Source organism: Zootoca vivipara, chromosome 16 (assembly GCF_965207765.1).
Source record: "Zootoca vivipara chromosome 16, rZooViv2.hap1.1, whole genome shotgun sequence".
Classification (NCBI taxonomy): Eukaryota; Metazoa; Chordata; class Lepidosauria; order Squamata; family Lacertidae; genus Zootoca; species Zootoca vivipara.
Window position 1 is genome coordinate 16,004,115 of NC_142599.1, and position 25,820 is coordinate 16,029,934.

The window sequence follows — 25,820 nt, forward strand, 5'->3', positions numbered from 1 at the left end:
CACTGCCCTCCACGGCTGCTGGGAGATGCACAGCTGCAGCTGGAAACAGAGCACCCTGTGTCTCCACCTTCCTCCTCCTCTTTCCTTGGTAATATGCACTTAACCAAACTGCAGAAAGCTCCCTCCCACTCCCACGCATGGAACGAGCTGTGTGATTCTTTAGACCCTGGCTTTGCAATCCAGCAAAGGGAGAAAGAGAAGGCAGTCTGCTTGCAAACAGAGCTGCTCCCTCCCAACAGGACCATGTGAATGCACCTCCTCTCTTGCCTGCCAACACTGACCTTGCCCTGCAGGGACATGGACCAATGCCAAAGCGCCCACACAGTTTTCTCCTGCTCCCTCTTCCTGTGCGCCAACTGTTGGTGCAGAAAGAAAGAAAGAAAGAAAGAAAGAAAGAAAGAAAGAAAGAAAGAAAGAAAGAAAGAAAATGTGGGCCAGGTTAATGAGGGAGGAAGGAAGAAATCCCAACCCCAGCATAAATAGAAGCCATTAAGTTCCATTGCGTTTTCAGTATTAACTGAAAAATTATTCTCCTTTGTCCCCTTTCATCATCTCCTCTGCACCTAGGGCAAGGGTTAGGGGATACGCTTTATTTGAACTCCTTTTCTTTCCCCTCCCACAATATGGTTTCCCATAATGCCACATAACGGTCATTAGTCAGCAACCTCACTGATCCATCTCAGCCGTCAGATGTACCCACTGCAGTCAGAGGCTGGAAGGGGAAAGGGATGTGTCTGACCCCACCTGTGTCTTCCAGGTTGAGAAGCAGGTAGAGGAAAGCCTCCGGGCCATCAGCTGATCTCCTTGTCTCTGCAGGAGCTGCAGGGGGAAAGAGGCACAAGGGTTGCCACTCTGAGGCACACAGAGCCTGGCCCTTTCCTATGAAAATTATCAGGCTGTCCTAGAAAGCCTTCCACACATGTCTGGTTTACTGCTTCCTATCCTGTGGAGACGGAAATCTGCAAATTTCCTCACCATCTTCCTTATGCACTGGAGGTGATACTGCTTCCACCTGGCCATGCACTTGCTAAGCAGCTGTCTCCCATGGTGCTGAGCTGCCAAGACAAACTGCCCTCTCTGCTTAGAGGACTGAACGTAGGACTCCTTCCAGCAAAGAAACATCGCCTGCAGGCTCACTGTCGAAACAGGAAGATCAAAAATAGTGAGCGAGAAGAAGCCCAGCCCTCCTCCCATCCTATTTCTCAAAGCAGCCTTCCCCAACCTGGTGCTCTCCAAGGTATTTTGCCCCACAACTCCCATCTACTCTAGCCAGCATTGGGCATATGGTGCTGGAAGTGATGGAAGTTCCAGCACCAAAATATCCAGAAGGTACCAGGTTGGAGGAAGGCTGCTCACTAATAAACAGCACAGCACTGTGACAAGTAACATTGAGGTTGGAAAGCTGGAGAACTGCGCAATTCTGAATTGGAACCCATGTACATGAAAGCTTTGTGAACTTAAATTTTACACAGAAGGTTTTTAGATTAACCTTCACTTAATTTTTTCGGGGTGGTTTACAACCATCATATATATCGAACAATCCAGAACCGCACAAAACCACACTCACACAGTCTGCCCTTCCCTGGTGGATGGCTTTGAAGCTGCTATGCATCCTGCATCCACTGATGTATGGGAAGAATCACCCATCACAGGCCTTCCTCCTCTTCCACTACATGAGGGAGGGGGGTATATGGCTGCCATACAAAGAGGCCCAATCCAGTGACCCAATGCAGGAGGAGGCAGAAGGCTAGTACAGTGGTACCTCGGGTTACAAACACCTTGGGTTACAAACACTTTGGGTTATAAACTCCGCTAACCCGGAAATAGTACCTTGGGTTACAAACTTTACCCCAGGATGAGAACGGAAATCGCGTGCCAGAGGCGCAGCAGTAGCAGGAGGCCCCATTAGTGAAAGCGCGCCTCAGGTTAAGAACAGTTTTGGGTTTAAGAACAGACCTCTGGAACGAGTTAAATTCGTAACCTGAGGTACCACTGTATTGGGATCATGTGCCACATTCAAGCAAGCCATACTGCAAATTGCCACACTCACCTGCATGCAAATGCTTTCTGGCCTCCATCACAGCTGCTGCCTCCTGCTGACGATGGTAAGCACACAAGGAGGCTGCATCCCTCCATCTGAGCACAACCTAGGCAGAGAAAACAGGGGCAGCAGCATTAAGGACTCCTGCTGCGGGAGACAGTGGAGGACAGGAGTGCCTGGCGTGCTATGGTCCATGGGGTCACGAAGAGTCGGACACGACTAAACGACTAAACAACAACAACAATACTGTGCTGTCTTTACTTCCTCAACTGGAGGCTCAAGGGCATCATGTCAGGCCTGAGTCACCCCAACCAGCCCAGGGGTAAGGGACCTTTACTGGGAGTTTAGCCTTCCTTCCTGATGGGAGTTACCTTTGAGAGAAACGCTCTTCGGTAATGATCTTCTGCCAGAGCAGCCTTCTCAGCTTCATGCTTGGAATCTGCAGCATTTTCCTTCCAGGTGCACAGTGCCTGCCTGAGGGACGACAGAGATGGGGGGAAAGCTCTAACCAAGAGCAAATCCTTTCCCTCTGTGAAGCCCAGGATGGGGAAAAGGCAGAGGGCTGAGGGAGAGGGTTCCTCCAAGACTGTCAGACCAGGTTGAGCACCACCACAGATTTAAGAAGGCTTACCGTAGCAGCCGCTGATTATGCTCCTCCTCCTTTTTGGCTACTTGGGACAGAATGTGCTGGATGTGACTCTGATAAGCCTGCAAGAGAAAAATGTGAAATCATTGTTCCTAATTTTGAGCTTTAACCAAAGCAGAAGTTAGAGCTGTGTAGCCCACATGTGCCCCAATCAGAGGTACAGTATTTACTGTAAGTCCAGGCTCCCCTTTAAGGAAATTAGAGGACTTCTTTGCTGCTGCTAAGGCGTGTTTGCTTGGCAGAAACAGGACATTTCTGCTTCTCTTGGCTTCCCCCCCCCCAAGAGGCAGAGAGCTGAAGTGCCACATTGTCTGATACCCTCTTTGCTGAGGATTCTGGCTGATGTGGGCCACAAGGCAGCTTCACTGGCAAGCTGCTCCTCTTCACAGCTCAGTCTCAGTCTCCCTCTCTCTAAGGAAGGAAAGCATTCCTGATGTAAAGGGCTAACACATTTTCTGAGTACTCCCATAACTTGTCCTTGCAGTGCAGAGCCCCTACCTCAAGACAAGCATTGCAAAGCCCTCTGCACATGCCACCAATATGACACAAAAAGGAAAGGTATCCCACATCAATAGGCAAAGGCAACACTGGATTCCATCCCAGCTCAGCCAAACTTGGTGGTTCTTTGGGACTGCTGTCCTTGGGCCCAGCCAAGCCCAGCCAAGCCACCTGGGGCATCACAAGTAAGAGCTCAGCCATACCTTCCAGGCTGACAAGGCCCTGTGCAGCACAGCCTGCTGGTGGTGCATATCGGCTCTCACCAGCTTCGCCCACTTCTCAGAGCGGTGCCTCAAGTACTGCAAGGGAAAAGGGGAGCGGAACGTCACTGTGTGGGACAAAGTGAAGAAAGGAAAGTGCAGCTTCTTCAGCAGGGTGGGATAGCAACCAAGCAGAGTGTTAGAACTGATCATATGAGTTAGATCAGCCTTCTCCAAACTGCTACCCTCCAGATGAGCCTCCCATGAGCCTCTCATGGCACTTGGAAGCATGTTCCTTTCAGGGAAAAAAAAAACACAGAATCATCTTTCTCCTGCCTCCTACAGCGAATGGCTGCAACAAGTGTCAAACCATTTTATTTAAATCAACAGCAACAATTTACACTCTGCCTTCAATTGCTGTAATTCTCTCATGGTCTCAAGTTCTTCACATTTGGAATCTTAACAGCGGCCACAGGATTTGGCACCCCAGGAATCTTGGATTTCACAATGTTGTTGTTTTAAAGACAACCCTTCTAGCACTTGTAGAGAAAAGCCTGAAACTGTGTGGGCAATGACTACTGGCATCTTCAAAGCCAAAGTGTCGCATTTGGAGGAGAGGCTGACAATTGTCTCCTCCACCTTCCCCACTAGCTATTCCACAGCCTCCCTATCTATCCCTCATCTCTGTGCTCTTCCCTCCTTTTGTTCCTTTCATCCTTACCAACATTTTCAAACTTCTTTGAGAACGTGTGGCAGAGTTATGCCACACCAACGCACAGATGCAGATCTACCCAATTTATGTTACTTTATTTCATAACAAAATGTTGGCTTATTGGGGGCAGAATTTCAAGGTATGCACAACACACCACATATATCCACACACACTGCCTACAAGGCTAGGAATGTGAGTCACAACAGGTAGACGACCAATGTGAAATCCATCAGGTATATCTCTCACCTGTCGCCACTTGCTCCAAGACCATCGCAGGAGCTTGACAGAGTGGAACCTTGAAGCTCTGGCCTCCTTCGTCCTCCTAAAGGGAAGCACAGCAGACCCTCTCTCAAGCTTCAGGATAGACATGGGCCTTCTGTGCTACTGTCTTAGGTGGTGAGCCTCAAAGCAGAGCCTGCCATTTTATCTCACATAAAGTACTTACTTTCCCAAAGTGGTCTTATAAATGGTAATGCTGCTTCAGTGGTACCTCGGTTCTTGAACGTAATCCATTCTGGAAGACCATTTGACTTCCGAAATGTTAAAAAGTCGAGGCGCAAAGGGCTGGCTGCAAGTTCAATTGGAAAAATGGGAAAACACACTGCAGAAGCCATTTGACTTCCAAGGCGCGTTCAAAAACGGGAGCAATTACTTATGGGTTTTTGGCATACGAAAACATTCGACTTCCATGACATTTGAAAATTGAGGTACCACTGTAGCACTATTCCTGCACTACTAAGCCTGAAGGATATCTGCTTGGGAATTGCCTGTGTGCCATGTCCAAGACAGGGCCAAAGGAGGGAGCCGCAGTGGAACCAGCAAGTAAGCTTCTGGAACAACAAGAGTCTCAAGCAGGTCATATGGGGACTAAGCCCTACAAGTAGATCTGGATCAGGCTTGCGTTCCAGTCTGCTGCTTCCCTTTCCTTCCATAAAGGCAATAGCAAGGTAAGGGGAAGCGGCAGGAATTCAGGTTGCAAAGGTTTGGTGGGCTTGATGCAGACCGCAGGCTGAAGGGACTTGTAGTAGGTGTAGGTCTTTTTTGCAAGAACGTGGCCACTGCCAGTCAGGTAAAGTCAGCCTAAAGCAGTTATAGCTGCAGGACCTGTGATATCAGTGGTTACTAAGCCTGATGGCTGTGCTTTTACCTCTACGGTTGGAGGCAGGATGCTTTTGAATACCAGGTGCTGGGAATGACAGATGGGGAAAGTTTCTGTTGCACTTGGGCCCTGCTTGTGGGCTTCCCACTAGGACACATTTCTGGCCATTGAAAGAACAGGATGTTGGGCAAGATGAGCTACTGACCTGATCCAGCAGCCAGGCTTATCTTATGCTATTATTGATTCTTCTCTGTTATCTTACCCTTCCTTTATTTCCTGAACGTTCTCCTTCCAAAGACAGAAAGCAGTCTGCAGGATTTGGTGGTTGTGATGCTCTTTGGCCAAAGACAGTCCCTCACGCTCTTCCAGCTGAACCACAGTTCTCCTGCGCCAGAAGCACCAGGACTGGGACAGCAGCCATCGCTCAGAGTGCAGAACAGCCTACACAGGGAGAGGAGGCATTTTGAAGCCAGCTCATGCTGTGCCACATGCCAGGCTTCCTGCAAAGGTAAGATAATTCTTTTGCAAGGAACCTGTCCCCAATAACCCAAACAGTCTTTTTAAAAAGAAGACGGCCACCCAGTTGAGGGGGAGCCACGAAGGAGAGCTGGAATGATTTGGCAGCACAAGCACCACCAGAGGCAGCTGTGGGTGCCAAAAATACCCTGCTTCCTTCTACTTCCTCTTTCCAAGCGGCCTAATCATCACTTTGAGACCCAGAACATGTCTGGAATTATAGGATTCCTCTCTGGTGCACAAAGAATAAGAAGAGAGCAATGTGTCTGAAGGCCAGGGCAAGTGCCTCCAAGTAAGCAAAAGTGCCTTAAGGCACTGGTAGACATGTGTGTTTAAAGATTTACGACTTGGCACAGGCATCTCAGGTACAATAAGCAGGTACAGCAAGCAAGGGCATTTCAGAATGTAACAAGGTAAGCATCCACCAACGCTGCCTCCTGTCCGAAGCCCCTGACATTGTATATTCAAGAACAGCAGCGTAGAAATTGTCTACTATCCTGAAACAAAAAAAATTTGATTTACCATTTCCTCTGCCATGTGGTTCTCTTGGTGCTCATGTTTTCTCAGCCGCCACCTTTCAAACCATCGCCTTGTGCAAATTTCTCTGGAAAGCAAGAAGAGCACTAGATTTTCACCAGGCACTCAATGCATGCCAAGAGCTGTTCTGCAACATTCTCTTTTTATTGACCTCCATCCTACCTGTGGAAACACACGGCCATCCCCTTCATCTTTCGCCACCAGCACTGATGATCTCTGAATCGCTTCCAGGCCTCAAAAGTGGCAGGCAAGATCACGCCCTTGTAGTGCCTATTGGCTCTGGCATATTGCAGCTGAAGACATATGGCAAAAGCAAAAGCGGCAAAAGCCTCACTCTGAGAAACCAGGAAGGCTTAAGCTATCTCAAAGAAACATGTACACATATGGGATACAAAGCGACTAGAGTGGCAAGCAGCTACCCATAGAGCAGCCTTCACTTACTTGGCTCTGCTCCATTTAAAGTAAGGAACAACTCTCTACCTTATACAGCAGTGTTCTTCAACCTTGGCTTCCCAGAAGTAGTTGGACTACAACTCCCATCATCCCCAGCCAGCTTAGCCAATGGTTACAGGTGATGGGAGTTGTAGTCCAGAACCATCTGGGAGCCTAAGGTTGAAAATGCTGGCTTGGAGGGCCTACTAGTAAGCAGAGAGAGTTTAGCAGGGTCTTGAAGAAAGAGCCAACACCACAATGGAACTGCATGAAGCAGAACTTAAATTTGCCCTAGCGACCTTTCTGTTGCTAGGCTGCAGTTCCCATCACCTCTGTCCAATGTTCATGGTGGCTGGGGCTGATGGCAGCTGGGAGTCTGGCTGGGGAAGGCGGCCCTATAAGACATCAGTCTTTGACTGGTGATACACAATCACGTAGGCCAGCATCACGTACCATGTGTTTTTTCAAAAGAAAGAAAGAAAGAAAAGAAAATGAGAATGATGGAAAGAGACAATTAAAGAGTGGGATTAATACACAATGAGAAAAGGATAAATATGGAGAAGGGAAAGGGTATCACTTAAAAGCAGATCCCACTTGGAAAAATTCAGAGCCTGAATAGTCTGAAGATGACTATGCCCCCTTACCTTCTTGTGCCTTTTCCAGTTGGCATGGCACGACCAGGTACTGAGACACCTGTGCAGCAGCACAGTCCTGAAATGTAAAGTATGCAGTTCTGTCAACAATTGCCTCTAACGTAGTGGACAGTTCCCTTCAGCTCAGGACCAAGGACAGCTCCCTACAGACACAGAATGAGTGCTAACAGAAAAAGCACAAGGTTAACCTGCCACTCATGCTACCCAGTAGAGGTCTCCATGGTTTGGAGGCAATGGCCATGCAACTGTCAGGATTCATTTGTGCTGCTTCATGTGGACTTCAGCCAGCAAAAGCACAAAAGAAAGCAGATGAAGTAAGGTCATCAATGACTTGCTCTTTGTTTCATTACAAGCAGTTCTGCCAGTGTCAACTGCACCTCTTGTCACCACCAACAAGTGACAAAGCCACCTATGCCAACACAAGCAATTATTAAGTAGTAAAATTCTGCCAAAGGGAACCAACATTGGGTACCTCTTTCCTGCCCTGTTCCCATGACTCAGAGAGTAACACTTGATCTGCTGCTTGGAAACTGATTAAGTGGTGTATGAAGAACAGTAGTAACAACAATTATTATTATTATTATTATTACTATCCTGTTTCAAAAGCTAGGCAAGGCTATGTCCAGCCAGTGCTTAAACAGGGGCATTCCCAGGAGCTCAGTCAACATCACTGTGAGCTTTGAGATGGAAAGATGTAATAGTAATAGATGTAAGATTAAAAAGAAACAAAGAAAGAATGAATGGGCAGAATGGGCTCATTCCTAATAACATGGGTCTGAAACAGCCTTCCCCCAACCTGGGACCCGCCAGCAGTTTTGGACAACAATTCCCATCAGCCCTGACCAGCATGGCTACAGGATGCTAGGGTTGATGTGTGTTGTTGTCCAAAACCTCTGGAGGAAACCAACTTGGGGCCTAGAAGATTTAAGATACGGGAGCATTCCAGACTTCAAAAAGAATTGAGCTACCAGGTTTTAGCTCTGTTGCTGCCTCAATATAGTTGGTTCCTCACCTGTAGTGAGAATGAGCTGACAGTGTCAGGGAGCGGTATCGCTCTTCCTCCTTCTGTTCCAAACGAGACTTCCATCCATTCCAGAACCTGAGCAAGAGCTAAAAGAAAATGGGAAGAGACAGTGTGTGAAGCACCCTAAAGCCTGGTTCCTTTAAACACAGGCAGGCCAACCGAGAAGGTCTTTTTGAAATAAAAACATCAACAGAGCAGCAAAGGGATGTTTCCTTTCAATGGCAAATGACAAAAGCGACAGACAATCCTTTTTCTTCCTCTTTATTATTATTGTAGGTAAATGTCATAACATGTGATTGTATAAGTTCAAAAAAAGTAAGATACAACTATTATATAAATACCAATAAATTGGATTTAAATATACTTCCAAATGCTGTATATAAATAGACAGGCCACAATTTATTTGGACAACAGCACACATGTAGGTCAACCTATTTATGGTCGACACATGACACCTAACTTTTTGCTACCTGGAAGATTGGTTGCTCTGACACATCATGGTAACTTCCATATCCCTAACTTTTACTTCCCTATCCCGAACATCAGCATAATTTCTGAGTCCATCCCAGTCAGAGTCAGGGTACTCCTGTTGGCCTGCACAGGTACAGAAAGAAGATTCTTTCATGATGTTGTCCATATGTAAGTAACTGTTCCTAACTTTACACACAAACACACACAGTTTTCTGTAGCTTGCTACACTGCTTCTACCACAGGAACAACTCAGGAACACTAGATGATAGTTTTCTTGCCAATGTGACCCAGAAGGCACATTAAAGGTTATGGTTTAGTGTAGATGAAGCAGGGAACACAGTCAAACTCACCATGACTTGGTGCTGCTGATGAGCCAAGTTTATCCTCATTTGCTTGACAGAAGCTTCTGTAACATTCTTACGCAAGGCACTCAGCCCACAGTGCTGTGAAAAGCAAAAGAGCAAGAAGCACGTTGGAGTAGCCACTCCTACTACAAAGGCAAAGGTGCGTCTTCAACAGCCCATCTTATTTATGCTTTATAAAGATCGGCTTCATGCAGAAGAGATATGGGGTAACTGGAAGCCTCTGACAGCAGATTTTGGTATTAAGTGGGATACTGTCTAAGCATAAACCACCAAGATATTCCCCTACACAAGCCACATAGAGAGGAACAGTACAAGAGCATTGGTCATGGAGCTGTAGTGCAGGGGTGGGAAAACTTGGCCCTCCAAACATTGCTGAACTTCAACCCACATCAGCCCCAGCAATCATGGCCAATGACAAGGGATGATTGGAGTTGTAGTTCAGCAACAAATGGAGGGCCAAACCTGTTGTAGTGTGTTCATCTCCAGCCCCATCCTTCCTAAAATTATGCAGCAGGGAGTTGAGATTGGCTGTGGCCTCCAGCTGCTTGTATACACACAGTGCTTGCTTGCCACTGTGGAAAGTGGCCCCATGGGAGAATCATCATGGAGGAACCAACTTTTCCTGGTCAGAGGTCATTCCAGAGAGGCAAGGCTTCCTCCCACCAGATATATGGCAAACCTCTTACCAGCAGGTGACATCTGTAGTGGCGCTCAGCAAGTTCATAGTGCTTAGCTTTTTGGACACACAACGTCACATCTGTTATTCAGGTTAAGAAAAAAAAGTTTGCTTAACCAGCTAGAATAGATCAACCTTTCAGTAGTTTATTACTGACCTGGATAAAAGTTATGGGGAAGAATCTACATCCTGTGTCTGTGAATTCCACCAAGTTAATCTGCATTATCCTAACATTCTTCCCTTTACTTTAAATATACTTTCCAATGTGTGCCCACTCCTTCCTTTGATTGTTAGGCAAAAGAGAAAATAAGCACCCGGTAATCAACTTCTCTGAATATTTTCATGGTTTTACACGCATGTCTTCTTAAAGACTGTGACATAGTGGTCCAACTCTCCACAAGGGCTCACAGAATCAAACAGCAGGGCCTTCCCCAGTCTTTGCTCTAGTGCTGCAGACCTGGAACAAACCTATTGGAATATAGTGTCGTTCCTCATGTTCAAAAGGAGTCATTTTTTTTAAAAAAACAGAAGTATCATTTTACACATGCACCTCAGCTCCTACTACCCATTTTCCCCCAAACCACTGGAAAGGACCACAAGTGGAATATGGATACACTGCTTCCATCGTGTCAAAACTCTTCGCAAGGCGACCCTCGCAGCCAGCTGAACAAGTTGCTCCTGGTGAGCATGCAGTTGTTGTTTGTGTTCCCAAGTCAGACGCCACATTGAGAAGCTCTGAAAGAGGACCCGGGTGCGGTTGTGCTGCAAGGCCAGCTCTGGAACAAAAGAGGCACAAAATGTCCTATCTGTGCTAGGATCAGGGTCAGGGGGTGGTGTGTAAGCACTGGGTATTCAAGCAACAGATGTTTTGGTATAAAATAGGAGCTGGAAACTAAAGTAATCTATGGTGCCTGCTTGCGGCCTTCCCACTGGGGCATCTGGCTGGATACTAGAAGGATGCTGGACTAGATGGGCATTTGGCCTAATTCAGCTTCAGGGCTTTTATGGTATTTAAATGAGTGATCATGGTATTCTGCATGAAAAGCAAATTAGCATTTGCACAGCAGCAACTGTTCAAGCTTGGTGGAGTGAGGAAAAGTTCTGCCCCGCCCCCTACTGTGGGTGCTGAAGGGGCTGAGCTAGGGGGGCAATGTAGCTGGCCGTTCTAGAGCTCTTGTCCCGGGCTGGAGCTGGAACACCAGGACTGCAATTCCTGCAAAACAGGGGCTAGACTAGATAACCCTTGGATACTTTCCAATTCTATAATTCTGTGTTTCTGTGATTCTTTAGGAGCACACACACAAAATGTGCTGAATCACTAATGCAAAAAAGCAAAACGAAAACAGGACTTTTATATTGTTTATTCTACAATTTGGTGTTCTGTGACAGGAGTAAGAGAGTGGAATTCTGCTTCTAAGATCATTTTAGAATTGAATTAGGCGCAAGAATACAAGGGCAGAGGGACTGAGCTCCACCTGTAGTACCTCTAATTTCACAGCCTTCCAGAAATCTAGAGATTCATGCTGAATTCTACTAAAGTCACCTTCCAGCAATTAAGGAAATGGGATCGCCCCTACAACCCACCTCTCAATGGAGCTGCTCTCACTGAATAACAGCTTTTCCTAAAATCTCCAACTAGAGAGGGTTTTTTTGGCACACATATGTACGGTATTTAGCTCTCGAAGGCACCCAGACATGGTTTTCTACTACGCCCCACCCTTATCAAACAAAGCAATAAAGTCATCACATTTGAAATATTGTGCTATACCCTTCTGTACAGGCTTTTAGTGGTCTACTGGATTTCTTGGCAGTGGAGATTTTCAGCAGTTCTGGACCAAGCCATCCTGTACTGGCAGTGCAATCACTGAGATTCCTGTCTTTCAGCAACAGAAGATGCTCAAAGGGCATCCCCCAAGGGAAAAACACCCCAAGGGAAAAACAAAAACTTCTCTCTTAGAAGAAATGCATCATTCTGTGGTGCTGGAAGAGAAACCAATTCTATTTTGTCCCAAAGCATTGTGTGCGCAACTCACTGTCCTGATGCTCCTTCTCCCTTCGGAGTTGCACATAAACATGCCAGGATTTCATGGCCCTCCACATCTCCCTGTGCTGCTCATGCATCACTGCCCTGGCCTCCTCCTTTCGCTCATCTTGGATGCACGTATAGCACTCCCTCCATTTGAGCCAGGCCTGACAACAAGGATGAACAGGAATAATAAGGGTCCGAAAACAAGGCAGTGAAAGAGGCAAGGCAGATTCACAGAAATTGCACTCATCATTACAAACAGCAGCAATTAAATAATAATTTTGTTAGCTAATGGGCGAGATTTAGCTGTGTGCTAGTTACACTTGCGCTAGCAAGAATGGCTTGTGCAAGAGAAGGTGAAGGGAGCCAGCACGGTCACATAGATACAGTGGCACCTCGACATACGAATGACTCGACATACGAATTTTTCGAGTTACGAAGGGAAAAAATGGGGGCGGGCTTACGAATTTATTCGACTTACGATCGAATGTGTGCCAGCCCCGCTTGGGATCGGGCCCGCCGGCTCCGCTACCGATCTTCGTGTGACAGGCGGGGGTGGGGGGAAAGCAGAGGACGGAAGGATCCTCCGCTTCCCCCCCCCCACACCCCCACCTGTCACACAGCGCAGAGCCGAAGATCGGCGGGCGCTGCTTGCTGGGCTTGTTAGGAGTGCCCGCTGATCTTCGTGTGACAGGCGGGGGTAGGGGGAAAAGCGGAGGAGCCTCCGCTTTTCCCCCACCCCCGCCTGTCACACAGCACAGAGCCGAAGATCGGCGGGCGCTGCTTGCTGGGCTTGTTAAGCCCAGTAAGGAGCGCCTGCCGATCTTCGTGTGACAGGCGGGGGCGGGGGGAAAGCGGAGGAGCCTCCGCTTTTCCCCCCACCCCCGCCTGTCACACAGCGCAGAGCCGAAGATCGGCGGGCGCTGCTTGCTGGGCTTGTTAAGACCGGTAAGGAGCGCCCGCCAATCTTCGTGTGACAGGCGGGGGTGGGGGGGAAAGCGGAGGAGCCCGGTAAGGAGCGCCCGCCGATCTTCGGCTCTGTCCCCGATGCGCCAGCCTTTAAAGTGCCTTTTTTTTAAGGCCCCGGAACGAATTAATCCATTCCCAATGCATTCCTATGGGAAACATCGTTTCGACTTACGAATGTTTCTACTTGTGAATGTGCATTCGGAACGGATTAAATTCGCAAGTAGAGGTTCCACTGTAGTTGTGCCACAGTTTGCAGTAGCCCCTATACTTCTTGTTGCACAACCAGTTCCACAACAAAACCTCTGCTAGCACAACTCTTGAACTGGATTTCATATTATGCTTTATTATGCCATTACAACAGCCCTTGCACTGGCTGTCAGAGAACACTGAATCTGGGCCTTTGGCAGGTGTTAGTGTGTGCACACACCACAAAGGCACACAGGGTTTAAAGGGTTGGTATTTCCAGCACTCACACGAAACTGCAAGCCTTGGGCCCAATGCTGTAGAGCCTGACCATCCATTTCACAAGCAACTTGATTCTGGGACCATCTCTGCCTCCACAACCTCCATGCAAGACTGTTGAAAATATAAAGGTTAGGACACACTTTAGACTTTAACTCTGATGAAAACAAAGAGTTTTATGAATGTATGTGCTGGAGAACTATAGAGCCCCATCTGCTTCTTAAAGCAGCTTTTGTCAACGTGGTGCTCTCCCAACGTGGTGCTTTGACTAAAACTCCCATCAGCCCCAGCCACCAGGGTCATGTGATGCTAGGTCTGATGGGAGTTGTAATCCAAAACATTTGAAGGGCACCAGGTTGGTAAAAGCTGCCATAGAGATACCCAATGTTTCTGGTCCCTTTTTGATTCTTTACATGACATAAACAACTTACCATGCCAACCAACTAACTGAATAGCATTCTTTACGTATTACAGTAGTTTTCAAAAACTGTCTTCTTGGAGATAGATAAGTTATTGTTTCCTTGGAAATCTATTTATTTATCATTAACACGTATCATCAGCTCTTGTGGCACTAAGTGCTGGTGGCAACATAGAACAACATGAAAAACATTCCTTTTTTATTTTTTTAAAAAACCCAGCAATTAAAAGCAGAAGCACATACCAGTGTGGTATAGTGGTTAGAGCATTATACTAGGACCTGGGAGACCAAGGTTCAAATTCCCACCCAGGCATGAAGCTCACTGGCTGGTGACCTTGTGCTAGTCACTGGCTCTGAACTTAACCTACCTCACAAGGTTGTTGTGGGGATTAAATAAAAGAAAACAGTGTATGCCACCTTGAGTGCCTTGGAGAAAAAATGTAGGATGTACTGCAGTAAATAAATAATACGTCACTGCCACCCGTCAAATATTGAGGGATCAAATCACGAGGGGTGCAGAAATCTCATGTCTATGTGGAGTAGCCCAGACTAACAACCAGGTTGAGCGAGTCTGCAGTGAAGTGTGGAATTGAAAGCCAACGTGGTATAGTGTTTAGAGTGTCAGACTAAGACCACTAGAAGCTCCATAGAGAAAAAGCTGAGATATTAATTGAGGTATTAATTAATTAATTGTTTCAGGATTGGGATATGTAGAAAGATGGAGCAGGGATGAAGGAACAGGAGTGCCATGTGCACCATTAACCCTTGTTTGAACCTGAACCAGTTCTCACCGCAAGGCACTCTTTTCCCTGAACTTGAAGGCCTCCAAGTGCATTCGGCGCTTCATCCGGCGCAATTCCACATAGCTCAGCCAGCGCTGCCACGTACAAAGGGTTTTCATTTTTGCCGCTGTGAAAAATGTGAAGCCATGGTTTTAATGGCAGGCACGAGTATTTTAAAGATTCCATATTTTTGTCCAATACACAGAGCTTCCCAATCCTTTTTGGCCCATACGGAAAAGGCCTGGCTCCAGGAGAGAGGTGTGGCTGGTCAAAAGACTGACGGCAAACTTGTTTTCAGACACAAAAGGAACTTCATAACTCATCAGGAGGACTGCAAGAGGAGACCCCAGCAACAAGCTGCTGCAAATAGGGCTACATTGAGGAAAGAGGGAGGATTGGCACCTTAAATGCTTAATAGTTCTGGAACTCACATGAATAGGACTCTGAAGGCCAACTGCAATGTAGTAAGTCCATGATGGGATCTCCAGATTGATTATTTTACTTATTAGCATTTCTAAACCACTCAATACTTAAGAACCTCTTAACAGTATACAAACATAGCATAAAAGTATAAAAAGCAGCATATAAGAAAACAGTAGAACAATCCTTGTTCAACTTCAGGCACTTGAAAAAAACATTTCTATTTCAGCAGGCATTTTGTAAAAGTTTTTTGTTTTTATGTATAGGTACTTAAATTCCATTTATCTTATCTGTCATATGTTTTTAATTTCTATGTACACTGCTTAGAAACTTTGAGAATTAAGAGGTCTAGAAATAGCAAAAACAAGAAATAATATGGTTCCACAAGGGCAAAAAGATGTCTTCACAAGGCATCTGGACCAACTAATAGATGACGATGCCTCACATATAGTTTTTAAGCTTGAAAACAGCTGCTGGAAGTGTTGCTCCAGTTTTGATCAGAGCAGCAACACTGGAGGTAGGGAGAGAAACGCTTTTTCCTAAAACCCCCCCCCCCACTTTCCTTATCTGAAAACCAGAAGGGTATTTTTTTTCTCCAGTAGAAAAAAAAATACATAGGTGCTTGCCTCTCTACACTGGGAGAAACAGCAAAGCATGGGGAGGGTGGGAAAGGAAGCTGAAAAGAGGGAAAACGAGTAAAGATAAGCCAATGCAGCTGCATAATCTTTGGTTCAACTGGGGATACAGAGCACGGGGCTGAAGCTTCTTGAAAAAGACAATTGTAAGGAAAAGATTGGTGGCGCCACTTAGGTGTCATTAAATTAGCAATGCAACTTGCTAGCTAAGCAAAATGTCTGCTAAATTACTGATGCTAATGTAATGTTTATTTTGTAAATATATCAACATAGTTTGCACTGTTGTGCTGTAAGATTCGAGATCCCAGTAGAAATTTGTGGACTTCACAAGAAGCAAGGTTTTCAGAGAACTATCCAATAATGTGTTCGCTTCAGCAAAACTCTAAATGCAAAATACATGTTGCTGTTCAGAAATACTGCAGAGCAGATGAAGAACCCCTTGAGCTTTTGCAGAGGCTTCTTTCGATAGCTGGGATTAATTTAACACACAACAAAATATGCAGAGAAAAGGCTCAATGCTGGGTTCAAGCAGGCTGCCATCTGCACTGGAAGAGCATGGACACAGCAACCCAGGCTCTTCTACTGCAGGGCTGAGGAAACTGTGGTCCTCCAGATGTTGCTCGACTCCATCTCCCAAACAGCCCCAGCCAACCTGGCCAAAGTTCAAGGGTGGTGAGAGTTGTAGCCTGACAACAACTGCAGGGCTACAAGTTCCCTACTCCATTCTATATGCTTCCACAACAGATTCTATTCTCTCACCGTGTGAATCTGCAACACAATAAGTCACCTTCTTCTCTCGCTGCAGGAGTATGTAGGACTTCCAGGCCCGAAAGATCAGGTTGTACAGGAAATACCTGGCCAACAAAAGCAAATAATACTTTGCAAGGGTCAGAACCCAGCCTACCCATTTGCTATACAGATGATTCATTCCAAACTACTATTGAGGAGTCCTTTTGCATTGTAATTTTTTGCAACATTTATTTATTTACACAGGTGGCAAAAACAGGCTGGGAAACAACCACTTGCTTGCTTGCCTAAGGCAAGGAAGAATCCCCTCCAGGCAGAGAAGTTTGTTCCATTTTTGTTTAAAAATGACTGTGTATGGGTTATGTGTAGGCAGGCGGCCTAGTAAAAACTTTTGTGGGCTAGTAATTATTACTGTTGTGCTTGTTATTTATTTCATTTATGAATTGCTTCCCACAAGCCACCCCAAAGCAATTTGCAATATAGTAACAAATATAAAAGTTACATATATATATATATATATATATATATATATATATATATAGTTCTAAAATCAATTATAAAAGCAACAGGAGCACAAATACACAATCAGTTCAAATGCAAGACAGATACCAGTTAGGATAAAGATGCCTTGTTGAAAGAGAAGCATATTTCGTAGGTGCCAAAAAGACAATAGAGAGGGTTTCTGTTTTATAGCAGCTTTTGTGAATTTATTTGCAAAGCAATTATTCATCAAAATATGTTGAAGAGTCCATGCTATATTTGGATGGGTACCCAAAGCCTAGGAATTGGCAAAGCTACATATAGTGTGGTTCCAGAGAGGAATTTTGGTGGCCAAGTGACTGGCCATGAAACACCGGAATGGAAAGAAACAGCAGGGAATTGCCAGTGCAGGCAGCCTATGAGAAAATGGTTTGGATGATCAAGGAAAATATAAATGTACAGAACTGCAGGGCAATTAACTTCAGCTGTACATATCAAGGAAGAAGAAAAGCAGTGATGCAATGCATCCGTGACCCCCCTTTTTTGTCCTGTTTGTAATGATCAAACTGAGGATGATTTGGGCTCTAAACTATGGTTAGCACGAGCTATGGTTTGGACCAATGTGTCTTCCTAGTAACAACACAGGAAGAAATGCACGCACTTAGGAAAACTGAACTGAACTGTAGAAATGCCAACATGCCTGGCTGCTTGCTGACTTGGATAGCACAGCTTGCTTTTTGACACATTACAACAAACAGAGGATTTCTTCTCTCTGTAGTATTAGAAGGTACATTTAACAGACCTGTAATGGCAGTCAGCCCGGATGGTGAGCTTCCATTCTTTCCAAATAACCCACCATTCTTCCTTCCACCCTCCAAAGGTTTTCCGCAGTATCTTCTGATCATAATAGCGCCTAGAAATGGAAAGAATACAAAACATATAAGACAATGGCAACATACACACAATATTGAATCAATTATTGTAAACTTCCGCCCTTTATCTGTTCAGTCATCATTTTTTTCACTTCCAGTTCACAGATTGGACTGCTCTAGTCCTGCTGAAATCAACAACATTTAAGCATGCAGAACTGTGAGCTAAAATATGCCCTTCATCTGTGAGCAAGTTTCCTAGAGACAATTATAGTTTCAATAATTCTTATGAGTGATTTTCTTCATTTTGTACCAGCAATAAAAGCCCAGAGAAGTTCAGTCTCTCCCAAAATATCACAGCACAGCAGGTGACACTGCTAACAATGAAAGGCTGTGGATTTCAACATTCTGGTGCTCCAGTAATCAACAAGAGGCTGCGATGGTTCAGACACAACTGAAAAGATTCCAAGAGCTCTGGCCAGGTAAAGGAATAATTTTTAGAAAGTTTTAAGTTGATAATAATAAGACAAATTCCAGTAGCAATCCAGTTTTTAGAAATCCAGGACAAGGCCCTGTTTCGGTTTATTCTTCATCAGCTCTAGTTCATCTAGTTCTTCATCAGCTCTAGGGAAAAACATGAATGGTACGCTTTGACCTTGAAACTATGAAACTTTTCATTTGATTTTCTCAACTCTCCAAGGACTCCAATTTATTTGTGGTTCAGAGAACAACAACTAAACATGGTTTGCAAGTTGCCCCCAAATCAGGATCTGAAACTACAGGCCGAAACAGATTTGGCACGATCTGTAGTTTTATGTTCCATGTAAAATAACACTCTTGTCTGGGACACTGCTCTGTGCAGTTTTAGCAAAATAATCATTTTACACATGCACAAGCCATAAGTCCACTTGTGTAGACCAGTTTCACAGAAAAATACTTATCATATTTAAGTGAAGAACTTGCTTTGCTTACCTGGCGCTAGAAGGGAGGACCCTTCCAAATGCCTTCTTCATCCACAAGTAAAGGAATTTCCTAGCCAGGTGTCTGAAAAACATATCTCTCAGTGCTTTTTAGCATATATTTATTATCTACAGTATAAACTTTCAGCCAAAGATGAACAAACAGAAACTTCACGCGTAAATGCTAATTCCTCCATTTAAGTCCACCACTAAAAATCATCTTTTACATGACATTTTTACCTCACTCTTCCTCAAAAGTAAGGCTAAAAACTTTCCTTGTTAACAAACTTGTGAATCTGCTACTGCTTAATGTATCAATTAGGAGTATAGATCTTTGTGTTTTTGCTGCTGTTCAGAGTTTGGTAAATCTGTGTTTTAATTATCTGATTAAAGTTGCTTTTTTACGTTTGCTTCTTACGTGTAACCTGCTTTGAGCAGCTCCTTTGTGGACGGTGAAAGTGGAGGTGGGGAATCTTTTAAATGAAAATCACCTCCCCTGCTTGATTCGACTGATGAAGCCAGATCAACATTTTAAAATGAATACAATATACCTATTGGACACGGCTACTTTTCATATTAGGTTAATAAGCCCTACAAATAAAATACAAAACATAAACGTGTCCATTTACCTGATACGGAGTTCTTTTAATCTCCCACCTCGGTTCCAAGTGTATGTCACACGGTACAAGATCCTGCGATTCCCAATCAGACGAGGAGAAGCGAACTGGCCACCTGAGCCTCCTTTAGGACTAGGCTGTTTCTGTGTTTTTATAAACTTTGAACTTAAAATAAAGAAAATAAAGCAGATTAGCATTTTTTGCCACTAAGCTTGCAAGTCCCTAGATAACTTAAGACTTTCACAAAGCACAGAAGCAGGATCGAGTGAGCACTCTTCCCCAGGGCCCCAGTTCATTCAGAATGATGCTGCATTTGCACCTGGAGAGTGCTGCTGCATTTGTGCTCAGGTCCTGCTTGCTTTTATGGGCTTCTCATATAATCATAGAGTTGGAAGAGACCACAAGGGCCATCCAGTCCAATCCCCTGCCAAGCAGGAAACACCATCAAAGCATTCTTGGCATATGCCTGTCAAGCCTCTGCTTAAAGACCTCCAAAGAAGGAGACTCCACCACACTCCTTGGTAGCAAATTCCACTGCCGAACAGCTCTTACTGTCAGGAAGTTCTTCCTAATGTTTAGGTGGAATCTTCTTTCTTATAGTTTGAATCCCTTGCTCCGTGTCCGTTTCTCTGGAGCATTCTTATAAAGGCCCATTTCCTACAATGCACATATTAGACCTCTTGATGTGACAGTATCTGTAGAAGGCCCTTTCCTACAGAGTGTAGTGACTAATAAAGAACGTAAGTAGAACCCTGAAGCTGGATCAGCCAAAGGTCCATTTAGTCTAGCATCCTTTTCTCACAGTGGCCAATCAGATGCCCATTATGGGAAATCCACCAGCAGGGCCTCAGAACAACAGCACCAGATATATAATGGATAAGGTATCATGGTCACCAGCTGTATGAGGCTTTGTATACCAATACAGTGGTGCCTCGCTAGACAAATTTAATTCGTTCTGTGAGTCAATTCGTTTTGCGAAAAATTCGTCTAGCGATTCCCATAGGAATGCATTGATTTTTTTTGCACATAAGAACACATTAATTGAATTTCAATGCATTCCTATGGGAAACCGCGATTCGCTAGACGAATTTTTCACAAAACGAATTCGTCTTGCGAGGCAACCTCCGCTCGAAAAATCTCTCCGTTAAGCAAAAAATTCGTCTTACAGGGCATTCATCTAGCAAGGCACCACTATACCTGTACTTTTAACTTAGCCCAGTTTCTAATTGGCAGCCAGTGCAAGCCTTTCAGGAATGGTGTAACTTGATGACAACTGTAAATTCTGTGAGCAACCACATTCTTGAACAAGCCTGTCTGAATTTCTGGTTCTAGGGAACATCAAGGGCTTTGGTGCAAGAAAGAACATGCTAAGACAAGGAAAATTATAAAAAGTAATTGTCTGCAGCCTCCATTTGCCTTAGTATGAAAGGGCATATGTAACCCAAAATGTATAGAAAATACTGTTGCTGTTTCTAAAGCTAGAGAGACTAGGAAATAGGCCAGGGCTGGACATTTGACTGGCCAAAAAAATAAAAATATCAATTGGATGGTCAAACATTGTCAAATAATATCCAAATATTTTTAAAATAACAGCGTTCTTAGAACAATAAAATGACACCATACTTTATTTATCAATATGTCTGAGACATCTGCTAAATTTGTTACAAATATGTAAAAGTGATTGTATATTGATCAAATGATGATATACGATAGGTCAATTCCTGCGTGATAGTCCCAAAAAAGCAATGATGTGGGTTTTCCAGAATTTTTTCCCATACAATTTTTTTTATTAAAAAAAAACCCCAATGCTTATTATGCCATCTGGAAAAATTTCTGATGCCTAGAAAGTGTTCTAATTTAGAATGCTTCTTGTACTAGTATTTAGTAAACAAAGCTAAGTGTTGGAACAGCTCAGCTTCCCTAATATTATATTTGCAACTAGCATCCATTCATGGTTACTAGTGAATTTATGAAACAGAACAGTTTTCATAGAGAAAGAAAGCACTGGAAAAATTTCCGTGGAGAATTTTCTACACTACTTCACTACAAGAAAAATTATAGGGTCAAAAGTGATGTGGAAGTAGGATGTCTGATTGTGGGCTGCACTCACCCTCCTTAATGCAGGTTTTGCAGCATTCTGTACCGTACTGTTTCAAAACCCACAAAACCTGTTAGTCCAGAAGTGACAGTGGGACACAATGAATGCATGCAACCTGTGGGAGGTGATGTTTCTTTCAACTCCAGCTTCTCTACAACCTAGGTTTATCAAACAACTCTTTTATCAATCACTTAAGACAAGCTCAGACTTGATTACTCTTCCAGAACTAAAAATAAACCTACAAAATCAATCTGCAAAGAAATTATTGAAGAATTAATGGTCAAGAAAAGAGAAGCCAAGTCTCACAGCATTCAATGGAAAGGAAAAACTATGGTTTGTTAAACAATATATTCTAGACCATCTGGCAAAAAAATATGTTGGTGGTTGAATGAGAACTCTCCTCCAGCAAAGGGGAGTCTGAGAATGCACCACATTTCTCTGTAAATTTACCGGAGATAATGTACTGGGCAAGAAGAAGGCTGCTTCTTGTTGAAGTTCAGCCATGATGTTCAGGTGCCAACTTCAGGACAGTCACTGTGTCTCAGCCTAACTAACCTCACAGGGTTGCTGTGAGGATAAAAGGGGAAGGGAGAGAACTGTATACAGTGGTACCTCGGTTTATGAACACAATTGGTTCCGTAAGTCTGTTCATAAACTGAAGCGTTCATAAACTGAAGCGAACTTTCCCATTGAAAGTAATGGAAAGTGGATTAATCCGTTCCAGACAGGTCCGCGGAGTACTCAACCTGAAGCGTACTTAACCCGAACATGGGTGTAATTGGTTCTGGAAGTCTCTTCATAAACCGAAGCGTTCATAAACTGAAGCGAACTTTCCCATTGAAAGTAATGGAAAGTGAATTAATCCGTTCCAGATGGGTCCGCAGTGTTCGCAAACCTAAAATTCGTAAACCGAGGTTCCACTGTACACCACTTTGAGTTCCTTAGAGGAAAGGTAATAAATGAATAAATAAAGTGAGGGGAAAGTCTGACATCCAGGAATCTGTAGCACAGACAAAAGTAATTTGATCAAGCTACTGTGTGCTTCATGAGTAATATTACAGCTTCGAGTTCCACTGCAGTGGTAGCAATCCTTGTTCACAAACTGTCGTCCCCCCCGAACTATTTAAGCACTAGCAACAACACAGCTGAGTTTTTGGTACAGGCTCTTCTGTTCAAGTGTCTCTTACCTGACTTTAGCCTTCTTTTCCATCATGTTAACAGTCTTGTGTCCTCTACTGTCCGGTCCAGACCAGTGTTTTCTGGTAAGAAAAATCCTTTGTCAAAACATAAGGATTATTTTCTTTAAAAACAGTACGCATACATGGAAAGTGGCACTGTACAGAGTCAGACCATTGGTCCATCTAGCTCAGGGGTCCCCAGACTTACCGTGCAGTGGGCCGGTGCCCGCCGCGCCGACCGCGTGGCGGGCCGGAGGGCAGGGGAGTGCGCGCGCAGCGGGCCGGAGGGCGGGGGAGTGCGCGCCCGTGCGCATGCGCACACGCACACGGGCGGGGGGAAAATCGCCGAAAATCGCTTGTGCGTATGCGTATGGGCCTCCCCCGACCCGGAAGTGCATCGGAAATGACCTCTTCTGGGTCGGGAGAGGCCCATACGCATGCGCAAAATGGATTTTCGGCGATTTTTTGACGATTTTTCTGATCGTCGCCGCGCCGCGCGCCGTAAGAGCGGGCGGCGGCAGCGGGCGGCGGGGGTCGTCGCGGGCCGGATTGGGAGGCCGATTGGGCCGCATCCGGCCCGGGGGCCGTAGTTTGGGGACCCCTGATCTAGCTCAATATTGCCTACACTGACTGGCAGCAGCTCTCCCAGGTTTCAGACAGGGGACATTCTCAATTGTACCTGGAGCAACTAGTATCCAGAGACACAGTACCTCTGACACTGAAGACCCATCTAGTCCAGTGTCCTACGAGATGCCCCAAGAGGAAAGCCACAAGCAGAACATGAGCACAACACCACTTTTCCCACTTGTGATTCTCAGCAGCTGGTATTCAGAGGTATGCCACCTTCAACATTGGAAGTGGGGGCATAGGCATCATGGCTAATTGCCATCAATAGCCTTATCCTCTATGAATTTGTCCAATCCTCTTTTAAAGCCATCCAAGTTGGTGGTCATCACTGCCTCCTGAGGGAGTGAGTTCCATTGTTTAACTATGTGCTGCATGAAGGACTTTCTTTTCTATGTCCCAAATCTTCCAGAATTCAGTTTCATTGGATCTGAGTTCTAGTGCCACTTTTCTATCCCATGCATACTTTTATACACTTCTATCATGTTGCCTTTTACTCAACTTTTATCTAAACTAAATAATTTCCGAATGTTGCAACCATTCTACATAGGGGAGTCGCTCCATCCTCCTGGAACATTTTCTGTACCTTTTCCAACTCTATTCTTTTTGAGGTGAAGCAACCCCAATTGTGGTAGCATCATAGACTTGCATAAGGGTCTTTAGGTAAAGGTAAAGGGGCCCCTGACCATCAGGTCCAGTCGTGTCCGACTCTGGGGTTGCGGCGCTCATCTCGCTCTATAGGCCGAGGGACCCAGGTGGCGCTGTGGGTTAAACCACAGAGTCTAGGGCTTACTGATCAGAAGGTCGGCGGTTCGAATCCCTGCAACGGCATGAGCTCCCGTTGCTCGGTCCCAGCTCCTGCCAACCTAGCAGTTCGAAAGCACATCAAAGTGCAAGTAGATAAATAGGTACCGTTCCGGCGGGAAGGTAAATGGCGTTTCCGTGCGCTGCTCTGGTTCGCCAGAAGCAGCTTTGTCATGCTGGCCACATGACCCGGAAACTATCTGCGGACAAACGCCGGCTCCCTCAAGATGCTGGCAATTTTATTTTATTTTCCAAATCTCTCCAGCCCAAGGGCCTGAACCCCTCAATTGTAGCCCTGGGCTGCTTAGAAGACGACCCCCCCCCCCAATCTCTCCCTCACTGAGGCAGTCCAAGGGAAAGCAGAGGATAATCCCATGTGAGGGATAATCCATTGGATAGCAGGATACCTGGTCGGAGTAGCCTGATCTAGGGCCTTATGCCACAGCCTACTGTCTCAGAAGCCAACTTTCGGTTTGCAGAGATGTTTTCATTCTCTTGCCTACAAAAAACGAGTCTACGAATCTACTATCTGAAAAGGGCAGAGCCTCTTTTCCCCCTTTCCTCCTCCTGCTACATCTCCACGACACTTCTCGCTATGCCCGTGCCGGGCGATCACTGGGAGGGAGGCATCACCGAGAGAAGGGGCTCCCGCCTCCCCTCAGGAAAAAGCGCGGGAAGGCGGCTCGCGGCCTCAGCTAAAGCCTTTCCCAAGACGGCGGCGGCGGCCGAAGCCTTCCGCCTTGGCTGAGGCGCGGCACCCGCCCAGTGGTCGCCATGGCGGGCCAGCGGCAGGACCGCTGCCTAGTTACACTTGGTTGGGAGGGTCCCCTGACTTGAGATAACTGGCTTCCAGGGGGTCCGGGGAAGACGGGAGCACGAGGGAGCCTGGAGCCGCACTCAGTAGCTCTTCACAGACCCTCGAAACGAAACAAAACAAAAACCAACCAACCAAAACCCCCCACACGGTGCAAGTTGACGGGTAGCGGAGGCGGGTGTTCTCCAAACATTGCGAGACTTCAACTCCCAGCATCCCTTTTCATTGGCACTGCTTGCTGAGGATGATGGGAGTTGGAGTCCCGCCACACCTGGCTAGCACCTGGTGAGCTTCCCCTGCCTTTTTGTCCGCCACTTCACGGCGCTCATGGAATAAAAAGTGGAGGGGGGAATGCACAGCCACCCAGTATTTGGTAAACCACGTTTTTCTTTGAGGAGCAGACCCAGCTGCTTTCAACGGGGGGCGCGCAGTTTAACAGACCCGATTCCCAAGTAATCCTGATCAGCATTATCGTCTTAGAGTAAGCTCCATTGGGCGCACCAGGGCTTCTTACTTCTGAGTAAGCGTGCATAGGATTGCATTGTCCTCTGGTTCCATAGGATAATTAATGTGGGCTGGCATTCTCATTTCTCCCACAAGATATGCAACGGAGGGGGGACTCCGGTGATTTATCGCTCATCCATCAGTCATTTTAGGACCTTACAATGAGGAACAAACCTTGCAGTCCTACGGTAAACACATTCCTTCCCAGAAAATGTGAATTGCACGGAAAGGCACTTTAAAAGCGGCGTATCTTAATTTCATGAACAAGAGCCCCCTTTATTGCAATTGCGCTTACATAAATATACAGGGGTGGTGCTGATTGTCAACAGTGGGGCGGAAAAAGGTCTGTCATATTTCAACATGGTGGTTCTATGGACGCTTACTCAATAGTAAGTCTCATTGTGTCCAATGGCAGAGGGGTTTAGCACCCAGTGAATGTGTTTAGGATTGCAGCCCAAATGATGCAAGAAACAATTAATTTGCTCCTTAACACACTTTAAGCACACAGCCAGAGCGGTTAAAAGGCGAGTGTTGCATTTTTATA

At 45.5% G+C, this 25,820-nt stretch overlaps 1 protein-coding gene across 10 annotated transcripts in view; it reads right to left on the reverse strand.

Annotated features, from left to right (window-relative positions):
- Positions 1-25,820, reverse strand: part of SFI1 (SFI1 centrin binding protein) — a 35,073-nt gene that overhangs the window by 7,892 nt on the left and 1,361 nt on the right. For 6 of the 10 annotated variants that reach the window (XM_035097597.3, XM_035097591.3, XM_088659782.1 and 3 more), the window contains exons 2-25: positions 22,540-22,611; positions 19,267-19,419; positions 18,651-18,722; positions 17,612-17,722; positions 16,342-16,436; positions 14,537-14,654; positions 13,339-13,441; positions 11,904-12,060; positions 10,485-10,646; positions 9,881-9,951; positions 9,180-9,272; positions 8,347-8,444; positions 7,326-7,392; positions 6,412-6,542; positions 6,235-6,316; positions 5,459-5,637; positions 4,344-4,419; positions 3,389-3,484; positions 2,673-2,749; positions 2,413-2,515; positions 2,051-2,147; positions 976-1,136; positions 745-819; positions 282-356 (exon numbers count right to left, since the gene is read on the reverse strand). In XM_035097597.3, the coding sequence (XP_034953488.3) occupies positions 282-356; positions 745-819; positions 976-1,136; positions 2,051-2,147; positions 2,413-2,515; positions 2,673-2,749; positions 3,389-3,484; positions 4,344-4,419; positions 5,459-5,637; positions 6,235-6,316; positions 6,412-6,542; positions 7,326-7,392; positions 8,347-8,444; positions 9,180-9,272; positions 9,881-9,951; positions 10,485-10,646; positions 11,904-12,060; positions 13,339-13,441; positions 14,537-14,654; positions 16,342-16,436; positions 17,612-17,722; positions 18,651-18,722; positions 19,267-19,419; positions 22,540-22,565 (2,478 nt within the window). In that variant the 5' untranslated portion in view covers positions 22,566-22,611. Of the gene's footprint in view, positions 1-281; positions 357-744; positions 820-975; positions 1,137-2,050; positions 2,148-2,412; positions 2,516-2,672; positions 2,750-3,388; positions 3,485-4,343; positions 4,420-5,458; positions 5,638-6,234; positions 6,317-6,411; positions 6,543-7,325; positions 7,393-8,346; positions 8,445-9,179; positions 9,273-9,880; positions 9,952-10,484; positions 10,647-11,903; positions 12,061-13,338; positions 13,442-14,536; positions 14,655-16,341; positions 16,437-17,611; positions 17,723-18,650; positions 18,723-19,266; positions 19,420-22,539; positions 22,627-23,740; positions 23,863-24,365; positions 24,458-25,820 lie in introns of those variants that run through there. The other 4 variants (XM_060269514.2, XM_088659781.1, XM_035097594.3 and 1 more) reach the window with 4 other exon arrangements.